Source organism: Microtus pennsylvanicus, chromosome 2, assembly GCF_037038515.1.
Source record: "Microtus pennsylvanicus isolate mMicPen1 chromosome 2, mMicPen1.hap1, whole genome shotgun sequence".
Lineage (NCBI taxonomy): Eukaryota > Metazoa > Chordata > Mammalia > Rodentia > Cricetidae > Microtus > Microtus pennsylvanicus.
The window spans coordinates 131,820,429-131,840,288 of record NC_134580.1 but is presented as its reverse complement, the minus strand read 5'-3'; the positions used below and the strand labels follow the sequence as shown (position 1 = coordinate 131,840,288).

Sequence of the window (19,860 nt, the reverse complement as noted above, 5' to 3'; positions counted from 1 at the left end):
TTGCTGTCTCTCATGTCTGCATAGTCTCCAGTTCAGCTTGGCTATGAGTTTCTCAGCTAAATGGAAAGTCTCGGTCTGTGCACGGCAAGGACCTAGACTGCTGTCTTCCTGCCACAGCATCGGGGGAGGACGGAGCCTCTGCCACACCTGCTCCTGCCCGACTGTCGGTGACCAGGTCACTTGGCACACCATCCTGAGACACATTCCCTACATCTTGGGTCCCAGACTATAAGGCCATTTCTAGCAGTGTTTTCTTTCTCTCGCTTAGTCAACAGACACCGGCGCTCCCCTTGGGTCCTTCTATCTCTCAGACTATGCTCACATACAGCTTCTGATTCTCTGTTTTCCCTCTTGTCCTGAGGCCAGCATCCATGGCTTCTCTCCATCTTCATGGTGGAAACAGAAGCCAGTAAATACGACACAGGTTGTTTAAAACCTAGGTGCTCCCCCCTCCCAAGCTGGCTGTATTCATAGCCAGAACCATCTCTCAACTCAAGGAAGCAGTTCCTCTCCCTAGGCAAGGCACCCCACCTCTGCATCTCTCCTCAGGGGTTCCCCTTCATCCACCTGCAGATACCCAGGAATTTCTACTGCCTCTCTGGTGCCACAGTCTCCTATCCTACCTGTTGCCCAGATCTTGAACCCTAAATCTTTAAAACCAATCATCTCCTGAGCCTTTCCCTGGAAACACACTACAGATGTCTCACACTGGTCAGACCTAGAGCAGAACTGGTTGCTTGAACCTAACACAAGCATTACACTCCCCTCACACTACCCCAAGGGGCATCACCGAGAGGGCTTGTGAACACAGACTCCTAGGATCCCCAAGTTTCTGAATTAGGAGCTTTGGAGCAGGGTGGGGGACTATGCCTTTGTTGCAGGCAACTGGGACCACACTGTAAGCACCACTGGCCAGTAAACACTGTTCCCAGCCCATCCGTCCATCCTGTCTCCTGGGCATCCTACCAGTGCCCGCACACTGCACTTTCCTACTCCAGGATCTCCAATCCCTAACTCGGGGGCACCTACCTTCTTCAACCCTGGCAGTGCCCCTGCTGGATACCAGCAACCCTCAGACAGGTTCCCACCTTCTCTCTCTGGCCTAACGTGGGCCCCAGGGCTAGAGATGCTGTCTCCTCCAGGACTGGATTCACAGTACCTTGAATATCGTGGGTATTCAATAAATATTTATTAAAGGTCCAGGCCACACTCACACAAGCTGATAACATAACCAACACACGCATCTAACGACAGGCTTCTACCCTAGAAACACTATTGCCCTGTTGTCCCCAGGACAAAGTTTAAACCATCCTACATGGCATTGGGAACACTTCAAGCTCTCGTTCAGTCCTTCTTTGCAGCCCTCTCCACCGTCCTCTCCTCCTCCTGTACACACCTACCAGCCAGATGTGCTTCCTGCCCTTAGGCCTGCTCTCCACAGCTGGAAGTCTTCTCCTGTGACCACACCTCAAGCCATCCCTCACTCACAGCTCTCCTGTCCCTGCCTGGGTGACACCTTCCCCAGATCCTCCTAGCAGAGACGTCACTCACAGCTTCATCCCAGTGGCCCCTAAGGTAACTCTGTTCCATGAAGGCAGGAGAGAGACAGCAGCAGCTGACATCTGGGGACACCAAGGCCAGGCTGTGCTCGGGGACTCTGCACAGGGTACTTGCTCAAGCTTGCAGGAGCCCTTAAAGGCTGTATTGTGTCCACCCCACTTTACAGAAACGGAAGTAAAGGGTTTGGGAGGTGCAGGTGACTTGCCCAAAGTGAGGGTTGGGCCTTGCTCATCATTGCGTGCCCAAGACGGACATACAGACAGGTACTGTGATGACAACTGGACAAAGAATCCTGTAGGCAGGGGGGCCTCTGCAGCACGGGGTCCCTGTGCTAGGCAGACAGCAGACTCATCAATGTTTTCCGGACAAATGGACAGATGGATGGATGGATGAGGAAATGGATGGAGCAGCTGTCTACTCACCATGAAGAGGAATCTAAATGTTTCCTTACAATTATCTGAATGCCTCAGAGTAACGGTTTGGAGAGAGCAAGAACTGACCCACAAGGGAAATGGTGCCCTCTGGTGACTGATTTAAAGTACTGATCGTAGAGACTGATTTTTTAAAACAACCCACCTGCTGAGTACTCTGACTTAAACCATCTTCTCCGGTAGAGGTCAGGGGTCAGACAAGGGAAGCCATTCAAAAACAACGCTCTAGCTCAGGAAATATCTGGATCAGACATTGCTACACTCTGCAGTCCCAGACCCATAATGCTGATGTTCACACAGGTCAGGACAGGGGCAGAGCAGAGTGACCTCCAATGAAACTGAGACTTCTGGTGTCAGAGTGCCTGAGGCTAAACTGGGATTTATTGGTCATGTGACCTTGGGTTCATCCCTTTATTTCCCCCTGAACTTGTTTTCTCATTTGTAAAGGATGTCAAAGAAAGAACAATGGATACCACAGTTTATAACCCAAAGGTCAGACATCTCTGGGGACTGCCTGGCACTACAACCTGGTTAGAATATGCTGTCTGTTCGATTTCGTTGTTACGGGCTGTAGAGTAGTGGTTCTCAGCCTGTGGGTCTCGACCTCCACAAGGGTCACATATTAGATATTCCGCATATCAGATATTTACATTGTAAATCATAACAGTATAAAGATTACAGTTATGAAGTAGCAATGAAATAATTTTATGGTTTGGGGGTCTCCAAAACATGAGGAACTGTGTTAGAGTCACAGCCTCAGGAAGGTTGAGAACCACTGCATTAGAGTCTCATAAGAAGCTGTGAGCCACACAGAAGGGGGTGACTCCTGTTTTATAGATGAGGACACTGGAAGCCAAGGACTTTACTGGTTAGACAGCAAATAAACAGCAAATTCTGCAAGGTCCCTTTAGAAGGCATCCAAAACCTCTGTGTTTCCAACCCAGGTTCACTGCTGCCATCTACTGGTCACAGTGAGAAAGTGTTCTGAAACTGCTGGTGACTGGTTTGGGTTTGCTGTCAGGATAGGACTGGGGTGGGGCTTTCAGGCTAATGTCTACCTGCAGGTAAATTCACCTGGTATTGTAAGATTCCTGCAGGCGGAGAATCAGGCCATTCTACCCTCCCTCTACTCCTGCACGGCTGAGAGGGCCTGGCTAACTGCGACTCTGGGACTCCACTCCCAACGTTATTCAATCTGGAAAACCAAAGACTGACTACGCTATGTACAAAGGCATCCAAGGAACCAGACAACGGGAATCCAGTCATCTGTCTCACCACCATGAGGGCAGCTAAGATCTTCCTGAAACAGCTGCCAAGTTCTGGCTGTTGTGGGGAATGAGGGGTGAGTCAGAGAGAGGAATCGCCTGATCCCACTTACCATAGTGGTGGAGACTGTCTCTGTGGTGATGCAAGGGGGGGTCACCATGAAGTCTTTCCCCACGGGGGCACCCCCATCAACCTGCGAAGCAGAGGAGGAGGCATTAGAGACTATGTCACCTGGCTTGTGGCAGTCCCAGTTACAAAGTGACAAGCTTCGTGAGTGGGGGCGTGCACCGGGGGTGGTCACGGAGCACTTTAGAGGGCCCCAAGGCTCTTCACAGGGTCCATTTCACTGTGCTACTGAACAATGGAAGGGTGACCACATCCAAGTTGACGAATTCTACCCAAGCTTTGATTTAGCAACCCATGGGAAGTTAACATGGCATGTTGGTTGGTTTTATGTCAACTTGACACAAGCTAGAGTCATTTTGGGAAAAGGGATTCTCAACTGGGAATATGCCTCCACAAGACTGGCCTGTAAGCAAGTCTTCCAGGCATTCTCTTGACTGATGTGGGAGGACTCAGATCACCGGAGGCAGAACCATCCTTGGGCAGCTGGTCCTGGATGGTATAAGAACAAGGCTGAAGCTGGATGGTGGTGGCTCACACCTTTAATCCCAGCATTCAGGAGACAAAGGCAGGCTGATCTCTATGAGTTCAAAATCAGCTTGATTCTACGGAGCTAGTTCCAGGACAGCCAGGGTTACATAGAGAAACCCTGTCTTGAAAAACCAATGCCAAAAAAACCAAGAAAAGTAGACCAAGCAAGTTATGAGGAGCAACCAGGAAGCAGTGCTCCTCCATGGCCTTTGCTTCAGTTCCCACCTCCAGGTTCCTGTCTGAAATTCCTGCCTTGACTTCCCTCAGTGATGGCTCATGACCTGAGAGCTGTGAACCCAAATAAACCCTTTCCTTCTCGGTGTTTTTGGCCATGGTGTTTTATACTACAACAGAAACTGGTGCTTTTTAAAAGTTCTCCAAGAAACATGAACAAGGAGACTTTAGCAGGGATAAAACCCACCACAGGGTTCAGTGATGGAAGATAAAACACAAGTTAGGACATGCTTCCTAAGTGGACTTGGAATAGTGGACACAGGGCTGGGGTGGTAGCACAGGTGGTAAAGTGCTTGCTTGGCATGCACGAAGCTTGGGTTTAACTCCCAGGCCCCATTAAAACAAAACAAAAAACCAACCAATTGGATATGATGCAACCTGTAACCCCAGCACGGGGAGACTGAAGCAAGAGGATCAAAAGTTCAAGGTCATCCTCAGCTGCACAGTAAGTCTGAGGCAGCCTGGGATAGCTGGTAGGAACCCTGTCCTCATGAGGTGAGAGACAGAGGGAGTGGCAGAGAGACAGAGACACAGAGAGGTGCACATGAGTAAGTTCTAAACTACCTGAGAGCAAAGGGTATGGTGTAAGGCAGAGGTGACTCGGATCTAATAATTTTAAATAGAAGCAGATACGAATATCTCTGTTGGCATTACGCCTATTCCCCCCCCCCCCCCCCCCGCGCGCGACAGCATAAAAAGCGATGTCAGTCTTCTGACGTTTTGATGACAAAGAGCTGCCAGGTTATGGGATTTGGGGTCATTTTGGTTTCTTTATACTTTGCATTAAAACAAAAGCTAGGAAAACAAAGCAAGTCAGAGAAGACAAGCGGGTTGTCCAAGGTGACCCAGCTCATGATACTCCCGTGGCGCGAGACACCTGTACAGCTGTTAGTTCGCACGCCAGAGCAACAGGACAAAAAGATGCTGGAAGCCGGGCGGTGGTGGCGCACGCCCTTAATCCCAGCACTTGGGAGGCAGAGGCAGGCGGATCTCTGTGAGTTCGAGGCCAGCCTGGTCTACAAGAGCTAGTTCCAGGACAGGAACCAAAAGCTACAGAGAAACCCTGTCTCAAAAATCCAAAAAAAAAAAAGGATGCTGGAAATGACAGTCGCTTGTGCTATTCTGTGTCATATTTCAGGTTGTTTGTGCTGGGGGTGGAAGCCAGGGCAAGGCTCTGCCAATGACCAACCCATCTGCTCAGCCCTTCTTGCAGCCGAGACAAAGATTGGTCACCAGGAGAAGGGACTGAGCACTGTAGCCCTTCTGGGCAAGAAAAATTAGGGGCAATCTTCTAGACGCACAAACTCAGCCCTATAAGCCTTCAGATCTAAAGGCCCACAGAGGACATATGGAAAGTATGTGTTAAGTTGTGGGCTGTGTCTAGGCAGGCCAGCTGTCCCGGGATGCAAGTGAGCTTCGACTCACTAACATAGACACCTTCAATTATTTGACCTTGGTTTGTTCATCTTGCCAATCTAATGTAGAACCTCCATGAATAAGAAGTGACCCAGGTGAGCTGTTCTGATTGAACAGCGATGAGATTTCTCCTTTTCTCTCCCCCAAGCCACCCTGGGGCAGAACCTCTCCACCCCTGTCAAGCCACCGTGAGTGTTGAACACTCCCAGGAGGAAGGAGGCAGGATCACCCTCATTTACAGATGGGGACACTGGGCTTTAAGAAGCACGGTCTTTCCCCACCATTCACACCTCAGCCCTCAGGGAGGATGAAGGAAGGAAAAGGCTGACCAAAGAGCTTGGCCATTTACTGATGACCTTCCCTCAAATGCCCGATCCCCATGTCAGGCTACAGAGGAGGCGCAGGTTACCTGGGTGCTGTCTGCAGCAGAGACTCGGCTCTGCAGCATGGCCTCCGGCTCGATCTTCTTTCTGATTGCCAGACTGCTGACGGTCATGGTTTCTGCTTTCACGGACTACGGAGACATGAAGGGGACACCTGAAAACTCAAGCCCAGACACAACTCCTGTTCATAGGCAACTGAGATGCAGGAGGAGCCAAAGCCACTCCCAGCATGAAGAAGGCCTGACTCCATGCCCCAGGGGCCGCATGTCTTTCTGAGGCTGTACTAAAAGGATGGCTAAACTCTGTGCTCAGAGTTTTTCTTCCAGACATATTGCCTCCACCTTTTGGCCGCTTCAGGTAAACCACTATTCAAAGCAAGAACTACACACATGGAAATATCCAGGGCCAGACAGCAATGGAAACTGGTGAGGGGGTTGGCTGGCCGAGAGAAACAGAAAGCAAGTGCCGTTATGCTCAGGTTTGGCTTTTAGCACAGCCTCTGCTCTGTCTGTCTATCTATTATACCCATTTATTTATTTATTTTATAAGGAAATGTAGTGTTGTGATTTTTAAATTAAAGCCAGAGAAAACACATCAGTTGGCCTCCTGCAGCCCAGGGACACCAGCTTACAAACCGGACTCGTGTGACTCAAGCCACATGACCAGTTTCTTTAGAGTCTTCTCCTAAGGCCTAGTTCATGGCTATACACACTGCAGGTTTGATGAATGGAGCCTAGCTTGTCATGTAGTTGGAAAGAAGAGGGAGAAAGGAGGGATTCTTCCAGAATCCTGTGATCTAGCCGCTCGTTCAATTAATCATCCCTTAGTGCTGAGTGTGAGCCAGCCTTACAGCAGCTGGCACCTGGCGGGAGGGCAGAGCCACCCGCCACTGTCCTGACTGTGCTGGGGAAATGTTAGAGTCAAAGCATGGCAGGGCGGAGCAGGATGTGGTGGGGACAGTACTGCCACCCGGGTGGCCAGAAAAGCATGGAGAAGGGATGTGTGAGTTCCATCCTGATCACTGTAAGGGAGGCACAGAAAGGAACGACAGTTCTTCTGCCTAGACGGTACAGCATGGAGCAAGAGTCCTGGATGGATGAGCTGGTGATCACTGCCTGGGAGGGAGGGAGGGAGGGAGCTAGAGGTAAAGGGCAAGGATGTGTTTCTGAAAACCAAGGGGTCTCAAAGCAGAGAAGCCCAGCTGCTGGCCCTGCCTCCTGCCCAAAGGCTGTGTCTTCTCTTTTCCTGGAGTGTCCACTCCACACCGAGGTCTCAGGACCTGACGGGTTTAAATAACGGCCTCTTCTGCAGGCCCCGGGAAAAAGAGCCCTGGCCTGAATCAAGAGAAACCACTCAGGTTTCAGACCAGCTGTGGGAGTCTCGAGAGTCCACAGACACATGCTCTCTGCAGGTGCCATGCAACACGGGCAGGGGGCCAAGGAGTCGTCAGTAAGACTGGCATCACTTGACCTCAGCAAGCGATGGGGTCACAGGGTTAAAACACCATGGGGCGTGTGTTAGGGGTGAACCGACACAACAAACATGCGGTCGCAGAACCATGCTGTTCTACGGAGGGGCAGTCATGCAACACCAGACAGAGCTTCAGGCTGCAGCTGATGGCTGGTCTTCTCATGGCCCAGGGCCCTCCGAACATGCAGTGCCCCGTTGGACTGGATCTCCACAAAGCTCCACTGTACCTCAAACTGGGGCATTTCTGGGGTGGAGCAGGCCCCTCGATCTGGGCTGTCCTCGATGCCCCCAGACTCGTCCTCTTGGCTGGAGGGCCCCTTGAGATCCCGGGAGAACACCAGGCCTTCGGTCTCAGAGTCGCTCTTATCCCGGTCGAGCTCGGGGAGGCTTCGGGAGAAGTCTTCGAAAGCGCTGCCGTGGTAGTCACCAATAACTGTGAAGTCCACCTCAGCCTCCAGGCTGGATGTGGAGCTGACCGTTATGCTGGAGCACTTGCGTTCGATGGCCAGGTGGTTGTCCTTCAAGAAGACCGCGTCCCTCTCCTGGTCCTGGTCCTCATCTCCTGTGTCACTCTCTGGAGCACGAGGACGTGGTGGTTTGACTTTCTCCTCCGAGCCCTCCCTCAGCCCTGCTCGCTATGGCCAGATAAAACCAGGGGGATGGGGATACGGGGTAAGAAGAGAGAGAGAGGTCAAGATAGTCAGAAGAATGTCAGAAGGAATTTCAAGGCTGCGACGATGTTCTCAAATGGAAGAGCAGGTCAGGAAATGAAAAACACGCCCCAGGAAGCTTTCCTTGGAATCTAGCACAAAACAAAATGAAACAAAAACTTCTCAGAGAGGGGATGCTCCTTTGGAGGGTCTCGCAAGGACGGCAAAGCAAGCTGGCATCCTTCCAGCGAGCTCTGGACAGGAGGCCCCCCTCCAAGGCTAGGATCCGAAAGCCTATCAGAAGCAGCACTGTGCGAAAGGCAGGGATGGAGGCCTAGACCACAGGCCCATCCGTGCTGGAGGCATTGAGAGGTAAACTGAGGAAGGAGGGCAGGGATTCAGAGGAATTCAGGAGAGGAGGCAAAGAGGCTGAAGCTGGGAGCTTGAGGAACACAGAAGTCAGCAGCCTGTCAATTGCACTGAGTCTCTGGGGGAAGGGCCAGCATCAACCAGGGAAAGAAGAAATTCTAGCTCCAAGAGAGTTCAGTATCACTTTGAACTCTATGGTAACCATGGAGAGGAAGTTCTGGCCCCATCAGTGTAATTGACGACAGCAGGCCAAGGGAATGCCCAAAGAGCACTAGCAAACTTTGTCCTAAATACATACCTCTCAACTGGCCTGTCAGGGATTAAACAACACACGGCTCTGCTTATTTGCTTGCTTATTATTTCTTTGTCTTAGTTTGCGACTTTTTTTTTTTAAAGACCAATCTAACACTCATAAAATGTTTTGAAAAAAACTCAGCTTCGGGCTCTGGAGGTTCAGTATGCTTCAGAGATTCATTTGTGAACCAGCCTCCCATTGGCCAGGTTCTGGAAGGTTGAGAGGTGTGAGGAACACATTCCAGACAAGCCAGAGTGTGAACAGCCACGGGGGGGTTGGCTACTTGAGCAGGTGGGAATCTAGGGAATGAAGCATCCCAGCCGGATGAAGATGAACAAGTCATCTAGGCACAGTGGGACTGTAGAGACCTGAGGGCCCGGAGGGCTGGCGAATCTCAGGCGCCCCCCCTTCCCAGGGGTGTTTGGTGCTAAGCGGCTGAAGAAGCTCTTCTCTTCCCTGCCCGCATCTCCGGATTTGTTCTGGATTAGAGAAGACAGTTAGTCTTAAGGAGGCAGAAAGACACTAGAGAGGGAAGCAGAGTGGAGGCAACCTCTGGACTGTCAGCTTCCACAAGGCAGGGTACCAGGGATGGGAAAGGACGAAGAAAGATCACCGGATAAGCCAAGCAAGATAGGGAAAAATTTAGCAGGTGAGACGAGCAAGGCAAAGCAGATACGTGAGTTACTGCTACTGGTGGCGCCTTCTCTGTGGTTGTTGTGTGACCTTCTGGACACAAGGTCACACCAAAGGCCAGGGGATCAAACAAGCTAACAAGGGCTAAGCAGATGGCCCCATCTTTCAGCCTGGGCTATCTCAGGACCATGTAGGAGAAGACCTTGTGGGGTGAACAAGCAGCATCATTGCAGGAATGACGAGGGGCCACCAAAACATGCCTCTAAGAGCTACAGAGCATGCGGTCAGTTTCCACAAGTGGGGACTTGGTGGGGGTGGGGGCTCACATGGCCAGTTACCCCAGTAGCTTCCTCCAGCGTGGTTTCACAGCCTGAGTCAGGGGACAGGAGCTCTGGGTCTGTGCATCTTTCCTGGTGGGAGGTAGCAGAGGTGCCCTCCCCATAGTGCTGAGTAGCCAGAGGTGTACCAGAAGAAGGTGTGAGTTTGGGGCTGGCCAAGTCCCCAGGGGGCTGGAGTTGAACAAAACCCGAGTCTACAAGCCTATTTTGCTGATGTTCTACTTCCCCTGGGGAAGCCTCCGATGGCAGCTCATGTGGAAGGGCCCTCATTTCACCCTGACTGGCTCGGCATGACTCAACTCCATGGGTCTCAAATATCCGAATCTTGTTAGCCACTGAGGTCTTGCTAATATCTTCCTGGGAACCCCTTTGGTCCCCAGCCTGGAGGGAAGTCTCCTTTTGCTTTTCTGAAGGGAACACAAACCCCGGGACTGCAGGCCCCTCAGTTCCTTCAGGGACAACTCTGGGCTTTTTGCTGGCAACTGGAGGTGCTTTGCGTTCTCCTCGTGTGTCCTTGGGTGCAGGGCTCTCTTCAGAAAGATGGATATGTTTGCAAATTATGGGGAACTGATCTCCAAAAGGATCCCCAAACTCTGAAGGCTTCCCTGACCCAGGAGAGATTGGGCTTTGAGAAGTGCCCTTCACAGCTGCCAGGACATCCATGTGACCAGAGGAGGCTGGCAGCGGAATGATGGCCTCCCTGTCCTCGGTCATGGGTTCTACAGCCTGAGCGGAAACTGCCCTCTTCTCGATGGGCAGAAAGCTGCTTTGGTCTCGCCTGATTGGTTTCCTAACATGAGGAGGAATGGTCCTTAGAAGGGCGCAGGCCTGGGCATCTAGGTGCACCCCTCCTCCTCCACCAGGGGGGTGCTTCTTCTGTCTTGCTGGGGAACTTCTCTCAGTCTCTCCCATCCGGTCTATACTCATGGGGGTCTCCTCGTCTTCAGCTGCCCCGGCCATTGGGTAGGTGAGCTCTCCTTCCGGTCTTTGCCGTGCTCCTTCCCAGGCCTCTGCAAAAATCTGCCCCAGAGCAGCTCCCTGTAGGTCACCAGGCCCCCCACGGTCCCTGGAGGACCAGGCTTCTTCCTCGGAGGAAGCCATATGGGCTTCATTTTTATTCCAGCTGGAACCTGGGGCAGAACCCCTTGGGGCTGAGGATTTCAGCTCCCAGTGCTCCGTGTGCTCCCCTGCCAGCTCCAGCCAGGTCCCATCTCCAGGAGAGGCATGTAGGTGCTCTTCTCTGTCATCTGAGCGTAGAGGGAGATCTTCTTTAGCGTCTTTCTCTCCATAGTTTATGTAGAAGCTCCTCTCTGCGAAGGAGGTATCTGTTTCATCGCTGGAGTCAGCTCTGGCTTCTGCCTGGGCTGGATCCAACAGGAAAGACTGGAGTCCTCCTTTGTCTGACGCAGGAGAAAGAACTTCTCCCTGCACTGGCCCGGTCCCTGGAGCTGTAGGTCTTCCCCAAGTCTGGAGCCCCTCCAGCCCCTTACTCAGCTCTACTGGGCTCTCTGGCTGACCATCTGAGATGCGGTGGCTCCTGACCTTGGGCTTGGAGCCCTCAGGAAGCTTGTCTGTTGATGTGTGGCCTGTAGCTTGAGCAGTCTCTCGGGTGCCTCCCTTGACACACGGGCCTTCCCCTCTCATTGTCTCAAACTCTCCTGGACTTGCAATCATCCTCCCTGGTTGGTGAGTACTTGCTCTTCCGGCTCCCACTGTTTCTTCTGTGGCCACTTCAACTTTGAACTTGTCCACCAGAATGTCTACCTTGGAGAGTCTGCCATCAGCAAGGATCTCAGCGAGGCCTGCCTCACTTCCTTCCCGTTGTGTGGTGGCCATGGTTAGGAGGCCAAGTTCTTCTGGCCTAGTGTATACTCTTTCTACAAATACCCAATGCTCTGAGCCCTGTGTTGCAATTGGAGCAAGAAGAGTTAACATGAAACAGCAGGCACTTGAAGGGATGACCTCTTCCCTCTTTAAGAAGGGACCAATCTACCACCAAAGGGTTTGCCACTGGGACTATGTGTTCTAGGAACTGGCCAGGGGCAGAACGGGGTGATAAAGCTATTCCTCATGATCAAAGTTCTTTTTCCCAGTAAGATCCCCAATAAACTGACTGACCTTCCTCAATAACTGGTTTCATCCTGATACAGTGGGGTGGGGTTTTGTGCCTCTCACCCCAGGGACAACAGCAAAAGGAGCTCTAGGGGTGGGACCAGCCTCTTCCTCTTGGAACTGAACATTTCCCACTGTTGCGGGGAAGGCGCTTACAAGGGATCTCTGGATATTGAGCCAAAAGAACTCCAAAGACATCCAGTGTCACCTCCTTCGGGGTGGGGGGAGGAAGGGGAAGGGGCTGAGGTCTAGAGAAGGAAAATGACTTGGTTGCGGCCATTGTTTGCTGATGGCAAAGCCAGGAAAAGAACAGCTGCTTTTTTATGCCTGAACTCTTAACTCACAACCTTGAGCATGGGTGCCAACTGGGATCGGATACCAAGCTGAGGGAACTGTATTTCACAGGCCCCTGCCTAAAACAAGACCCCTCTACAGGGGCTTCTGGGAAAAAAACAGATCAACAGCAATGATACCAAACAGTCAGCTTAGCACCACTGAAGCAATGGCTAAAACAGTCTGAATGTTCTGGGGATCCACTTAAAAGAAATGATTTTAAGACCGATGGAAAGAATAGAAAAGAACTAACCAGATCGTACCACAGAAGAAAAAGACCACAGAGGACATCATCACAAAGCCAAAGAGACCATCAAGTCTGTCACTATCAAACTTCCCAGAATAGTCCTCTACCTGTCCCCAGCAGCTTAGAGGTACTGATGGGTTTCTCAAATCATTAGCAAAGCCGTGAGAGCTTTGGGATTTTAGTCTTGGGCTCACAGAATACTTTCTCTCCACAAAATCTCATCAGAATCCCATCTGACAAATGCATAATGCAAACACTGAGCAGCCCTGTGAAAGTTGCAGTTCTGCATGGGCTTAAGATCACAGACTTAAGATCCCTCCTTCCTCTGAAGTCACAATGAGGCAGACATGGAAATCAACTTCCAAATCTAGGCCTAGGGAAGGAAAGCCACTCGACCGCTGAGTCATGGAGCCTAGAACCCAACACTTGATTGTGAGTTTTTAAAGTTTAACCTTCCTGCCCTAGCAAAACTGCCTCCATAGCAGGTGTGCCTGACACTTCTCCCAGAAGCAGGAGACCAGAGGCTTACGCGACCTTGGGCTTCTTTTCGGGGTGTGACTTGGTGCTAAGTCTGCCATACCCATGAGACCTGAAGGAGCTGGAAGGTTCAAAGGAACACTGCGAATCCTATTCCCAGGTCAGGCAATCTGACCTCATTGACAGAATCTTACCAGGGGGGGAAGAGATCAAAGGAAGGGAGGTCCAGACACGGTCTGGCATAGCTTTCTCAGACGTTTCAGGTGCCTGCGCCTGAACTCTCAAAGGGACGTGTTCTGCTAGCCTGCAGAGGTAAGGACCCTTCTCATCTTAGGAAGCAAGTTCTGCCAGCTGCTTCCATTTCAGCTCTTAACATCATCAGCCTAGTGATGACAATCAAAGTTGGCCAAAGAGGCCCCTCCTGGAATATTCCCACTCTAATCCCATCTACCAAATAGGCTAGATGAGCAACGCTGTGTGGGGGAGGAAGCTGGCGAGAACTGGAAAGATTCTAGAGGCAGAGAAGGGAAACACATGGCAATGTTTAGTTATTAGATGCCAGGCAGCACCAACCCTCATCTACATAATTAAATTTACTCCAATTGGCAACTTTGTTTCAGAAGGGGAAAGTAAGGCTACCATTAAGGGGATTTGCAGATCACAGTCATGGTGAGGGAAGAAACAAGGGTTCTTCTGCTAAAAAACAACAGTTAAGGACATGGGGGTGGGCAGGATTTACAAAAAGAAAAGGACAGCCTTACTGGCACTAGTGTGCTGGTAAAGCCACATCTGGCCCTCATCACAAGATGGGGCAACATCTGGTTCTTCAGTGCCCTCCTTAGACTACCTCCTGCTACCTGACGGCACCGCCTCTGCTCCAGCCACAGGAGCAGGACAAGGGGACAGTGCTGCTTCATGCCAGACAAGAAGGAACTCCCGAGGGTGACGCCCCTGACTCTTGGCTGTTCAGGCCCTACCTGGAACTCTGGGTTACATTTGGGGTCAGAGGATGTCCAGGAAGAGGGTTCTCTTGAATTCACATCCTGGGAGAAGCTGTTGGAAGGGGTGCAGAAGAAAAGTGCCCAATCTGAAGGGTGTCCCTCAGGGAGGCTGCAGAGCGGGTCCATGGCCACCAGGAGGCAAGAGGACGCTCACAGGCAACTGATCCAAAGGGCAGATTTTGGTCAACCTGAATAAAATTTCATGCCCAGCACTTGGGAGACCAAAGCAGGAGGACCACACATTTGAGTCCAGTCAGGGTAACACAGAAAGGCCTCGTGGAAAGAAGAATAAGATGGAGGAGGGGAAGGGAACAGGAAGGTGGGAACGAACGACAGAATGACTGGCTGCTCCTGTGGATGAATACACAAAACAGGCTGCTCTTAAGGGCAGCGAGATGGACGCCATTGATAAAAGGCTCACATCTTGGCTCACTCCCCAAACAGGCATCGTCCTTGTTTCTAAGAGTATCTCCAGACACTAGGACATCACCATGTCCCTAACTCTGGGATGCTCTGGGCTCCTGTCTCATTGCCCTCAAGAGAGACGCTGATAGGTTTGCTTTCTGTTTTCCATGGGGGAAGAGCTTTGGTTTGCATTTTCCTTGTGTGGCACTTGCTCATGCCCCTCTGACAACACTCACAGCAGCTACACAAGTATTCTCTGCAGGAGGAGAAGGGTCCATGCCATCACGAGCCACACCAACAGACAGGGCAGAGGCTACATGAAGGATGTTTCTCAAGTCAGTTGATTCCCAACTCAACAGACTATGTAATCCCAGTGTGCGGGTGGGATGGGATATGGGGAGTCCATCCCTAGTATCCACACAGGGCCACAGGAAACCCCAAGAACCCTTGACCTGCTGCTCCTCTGGACCCAGAAACAAAGAACTCCTCACTTAGAAGGATGTTTGGGGGAGGAAGGTATCTATTTCTGCCTGACTGGAGACTCAGACCAATGTCTCAGATGGGGTTAGATAGTTGGGAAAAGGGGAAGGATTAATACCACGCCCTAACGAGCCACCCATAGACTACAGCAGGCTTCTAAACAGAACCAAGACCTCAGGGCAGGACACACTCAAGCCTAGGGTTAGAGCCTGCCTCCAGAGAGGCTCAAATATTTGTCTTTTTTGAGATAGAGGAGACCAGTTATGTTTTCTGGTTATAGCTATGATCCTGCCCTTCCTGGTAAGCAACAGGTGACGGAGGGGCTGGCCCTCCATGGATCCCTGGGATGAGGACACGACATTTATAACACGGGACAACATGGGTCACCCCTGATCTCTTCTCCATGGCAGAGTCTGGCCTATTCCCCTCACCCTAGGGAAAGGGTTTCCTTAGATCCCGGAGGACCGACAGGGATGGGCTGGAGGCCTGGGAGGAAGGGGTATGGGGAAGTGAAGACAGTAACCTCAGGAGATGCTGCGAGGCTTTTCTGAGTGAACACTTCCAAGCCTGCTGCTGTTCCAGGTACCAAGTCCTGCTGAGAAGAGTCCTGGGTCCTCTGGGCCTGCAGGGGAGGCCCAGGGCCGGAGTAGAGGGAGAGAGGGAGAAAGGAAAAGAGAGAGAGAGAGAGAGAGCAGGAGAGAAGAGACACACAGAGTCTGTAAATAGTCCAGCTTTGGAGGCCCCACATTGTCTTGTTAGTTCACAGATTCAGTCAGGAAGGAGCCACTCTGAGGGAGGAGACAGGGAGGGACAGTTGTGATTGGCTGTGAGGCAGTCCTGTGGCCTTTGGCCAGTCTCTCATGCCCACTAACACTCAAGCGTCTGGAATCCTACCATTTAGACTCTGACTTCAAGTCAGCCCGAGGTGTCATGGGCTCAGACTATGGTTTGACCCTGTAACTGGGGTCACAGTCATCTCTTTTGAGAAGCTGAGGAGACGCCACAATTAGCAAAGTTCTTATGCAGGCATGAGGATTTGGGATCAGATCCCCAGCACCTGTGGAAACAGCCAAGTGTTGCAGCACACGTATGTAATCCTAACTCAGGGGAGGTGGAGACAGGCAGTGAACACAGGCTCAGTGAGAGGCTTTGTCTCAAAACATACAGTGGAGAGGCTGGCACTCGGTGGGTGAAAGTGCCCGTTGCCAAGCCTGAAAATCCAAGTTCAATCCCCATGGAGGAAGGAGAGACTCTCAAAAGTTGTCCTCTGACCTCCATACACACAACACACAGACGCATACACACACACACACACACGCATATTGCATACATACACATTGCACACACAGATACACACACACATACACACAGAGACACATACACACATAAATAAAAATATAATAAAAAAATAAAGAATGACTGAGGAAGATACCCAGCGCCAATCTCTGGCCCCCACATGAATGCACACACACACACACACGTGTGTACTGCACATGTGCACACCGCCACACGAACACATATACACCTACGCCACCCACACATAACTGTCATTCAAACTGGGAATTGCTCAAGTTCCTGCTGCTTTCCCCTTGGCTTGGGTGGAGCACACATGCTTTGAGAGTTCTGGGCAGTGTGTCCCCACAGGGTCCTCCACAGAGCCATTAGGCCAGAGATTCTAGTCACCTTCAGCAGTGGTTCCATAACCGTCAACACTTCCTAAGGGACAACGAGCTTCCATCTTTGCTGTTTCAGTTAGGTTTGCCAATGACCCCCCCCCAATGGAATGACATTCTGGTCCCCCTTTCAGATGGCCTATGCAAGGAGGTTCACAGAGGTGACATCACTCACCCAAGGACAGAGTCAAGTCCTTGTCTATGGATCCTCCCAATTTTGCCAATCTTCAAGAACCCATAAATGCCAAGGGGCATAAAGGAAAGTTCTAAATGGTTCATAACTCCAATGTAGTTGGCAGGAGTGGCGACTGCAGTTTTCAGGGCTAAGGAGGTGGTGGCTGGAACAGCTTCCATCTAATAAGGTCCCTAGCCAGCAGTTCCAGCTGTCACCAGCAGGTGGGGCACAACCCCAATTCCAGGTCCTAGCTCACCAGCATTCATCGCTCCTTTCTCTGGTGACATCTCACCCTTCGGGAGGTTTCTACATCACAGTTCAATTGGACCCAGGCCAAGACCTGGCCATCTCAGGACTTTGAGAGGTCACTCTGGCCAAGTCTCTCCCTAGGGAATGAGGGGTCGAGAGGAGAGTGCTGTGGACCAGCTCACTACATCACAGCCACGGCCCAGTCTAAGGGTTTGGCTGTGCTGGGACCACAGAAGCCCTCAGAGGCCTGCCCAACCTCCAGCCTGGGGGCTGTGTGCATGCTGGGTAACCACAAGAGCTGATCCATACACGTGAAGACGACAGTGTCGTGCCACAGTGTTTAAGTGTGCCCCTTCTGTTCATAGGTGCAGAGATTTGTCTTCTCTTTAGGGTACCAGCCTTCAAGGCCCCCAAAGCATCCCTAACCGCAGGACTTTGGCAGCTATGGAATTCCAGCAGTCTCAAGAGGTTATACCTCACAAAAGAAACCCTCTGCTATTTGGTGGACTCAGACTATGGCGAGGACCAGTTCAATCAACACTCTACAGATTCAATCATGGCTGCATCACCAACATCCACATACACTACCGACTATCTCTGGTCTGCATGCGATTTGGTCTTCCCGCAAGCAGGCTGTGAATTACCAGCAAACAATGTTGGGGAACACAACAAGCACAGCTATCACGCTGAGTCATTCTTCGTCTCTCTGGGTCTCAGTAACACGAGGTCTTAGAACAGAGAGGGTTCCTAGCGTCCTTCCAGCTTTGATTTAGAGATCTGCAAGGTTGAGTCCTGGGACTCCATAAGGAACGCCATGTAGCTCCTACCAGACAGCATGGTGGCCGTGTGATCCCTCTCCAGGCATTATCTTGGCTGACCCTAATAACATCACTATAAACATCTCCACCTAACAGGGCCTAGGGGAGATGAGGCAACAAGCCCAGAGTCCTCCAGCTCCCAGGTAATGGAACCAGGAGACTAAGTTTAGACGGCAATCCATCTGGTGACCAGTGAGCGGCAGCTAAAGAGAGAAGACACCTACACTGGAACTGGGGGGGTAAATTCTGCCAAGACTCAGAAATTGCTAAAAATAATTGGACCTTGGGAGTACAAATACAGGATTTTCCCAAATCATATCTTTTTTAGCTGAGAAAATACCCTCAGAGTGTTTCCACCCTGGATGGCAGGACACATGGGGCTCTTTTGGGGAAAGCCTCGGGAGTAGTCTGGTTTGTGTAGAGGATTGACCACTTTGATGAAGTGAGAATCCTTCCAGCAAGGACCACAATCTCCCATATGGTCAGATGCTCCAAAGGAGCAGGCTCCTGGGTAATGCTTCCCGGAATCTTAAAGTTGAGTAGGGAGGAGACTTGCCTAGGACACTTGTTTAAAAGGCTGGACCCAGGGCTTTCCTGCTTCAGCTGCTTCAGCGGGTCCCCATGGGGTCTCAGAACCTGTCTTTCTAACAAGCACACTTTCCCTATTTTTCTTTGCTTGTCTAAAGGGAAATACACCAAGCTACCAGGAGTTTTTAAAGTTTTTTAAGATGGTCCCTAGAACCCAGCGGTTAGTGGATTTGACCCTCTCAACCTAACCTGCCTCCCCATCCCACCAGCCTACGGCAGCAGCAGGCACAGATTTGTTTGCAGGATGAAGGTAAATATAGTCTTAACCCCGTACCCCTACCCTGTGCCTTTTAATACAACGTCCAGGCTTCAGCAGGATACCTACCTCACTGGCCTTCTCAGGGGTGCCCTTTGGGGAGGGGGAGGCGGGCGACGAGGGCAGCCTGCGCTCCCGCTCCCAATCTCGATCCCGGTGGATCAGTTTGCTGTTGGGCTCCTTCAGGGTCCTCTTGAGCTCATTGATGCTGGCCTGGTGCTTCAACAGGACATCCTCTGGCTTGTCCAGGAACTAGGCACGGGGGGAGAGGGGAGAGGTATAAGAGGAACGGTAGAGCAAAGAGAGCACTGGAAAAAGAGCACCTCTGCCCTCCACCATCCCATCCTAACGCTGTCACCTCTGCCCTCCACCATCCCATCCTAACGCTGTCACCTCTGCCCTCCACCATCCCATCCTAACGCTGTCACCTCTGCCCTCCACCATCCCATCCTAACGCTGTCACCTCTGCCCTCCACCATCCCATCCTAACGCTGTCACCTCTGCCCTCCACCATCCCATCCTAACGCTGTCACCTCTGCCCTCCACCATCCCATCCTAACGCTGTCACCTCTGCCCTCCACCATCCCATCCTAACGCTGTCACCTCTGCCCTCCACCATCCCATCCTAACGCTGTCACCTCTGCCCTCCACCATCCCATCCTAACGCTGTCATCCTTATACTAACCCAAGGAGCCAAGGGAGCAAGGATGATGAACTCCAAGAGATGCACTAACCAGGGGCAGGGGCACATGGGTGACAAAGAGGACAGGCTAATGAAGTCACCCGTCTTCTCCCCTGCCTTGCCCTAGAACATTCAGCTCCACTCAACCCTCAAGTCTGGATGAGTTCTCATTGTGTTCTGAGCCCAGATGGAGTCAGACACACAGATGACTTTTTCCTGTTTATGATCCAGGCACAGCAGGCAGCATGTACCAAGGTGAGAAGTCCCTGGTGTGTTCACTGAGCTGCACAGGCTGTCTGGCTGGATTCCCAGAACCCTCTGAATCCTGGCTCCTACCGCTCCTCAAGACTTGGACCACTGTACTTAATAGTATGTTCTGTCTAGGCTTTTCTCGGGCCCCATCCAACTGCTCAGGCCACGGGGAAGCCTGGGTTAGAGAGATGACTAAGTTGGGTTGTCCAGAAAAATGGGACCTGTTCCCTTACTCGGGGCCAGGGAAAGACTAGGCAGCCTTCTCTGCCATAGGCCACTGCCTTCTCCATCACAGAACCTCCCAGATGCCATCTGCCCTGACTCTCTAAAAGTAGACAGTCATATGCTGTCAGGGAGACCAGGATGCTGGGATGGAAGTAAAGTTGGTGTGGGGTAAGAAATTAGAGATGAGG

At 51.5% G+C, this 19,860-nt stretch overlaps 1 protein-coding gene across 20 annotated transcripts in view; it reads right to left on the bottom strand.

Moving 5' to 3' along the window:
* The window catches only part of Epb41l1 (erythrocyte membrane protein band 4.1 like 1), a 123,846-nt gene that overhangs the window by 9,596 nt on the left and 94,390 nt on the right, over window positions 1–19,860 (bottom strand). For 9 of the 20 annotated variants that reach the window (XM_075962744.1, XM_075962741.1, XM_075962742.1 and 6 more), the window contains 7 exons: window positions 18,583–18,765; window positions 15,278–15,376; window positions 9,688–11,601; window positions 9,097–9,207; window positions 7,642–8,049; window positions 5,971–6,075; window positions 3,370–3,450 (listed from right to left, as the gene is read on the bottom strand). In XM_075962744.1, the coding sequence (XP_075818859.1) occupies window positions 3,370–3,450; window positions 5,971–6,075; window positions 7,642–8,049; window positions 9,097–9,207; window positions 9,688–11,601; window positions 15,278–15,376; window positions 18,583–18,765 (2,901 nt within the window). The remainder of the gene's footprint in view (window positions 1–3,369; window positions 3,451–5,970; window positions 6,076–7,641; window positions 8,050–9,096; window positions 9,208–9,687; window positions 11,602–15,277; window positions 15,377–18,582; window positions 18,766–19,860) is intronic. The other 11 variants (XM_075962755.1, XM_075962751.1, XM_075962756.1 and 8 more) reach the window with 3 other exon arrangements.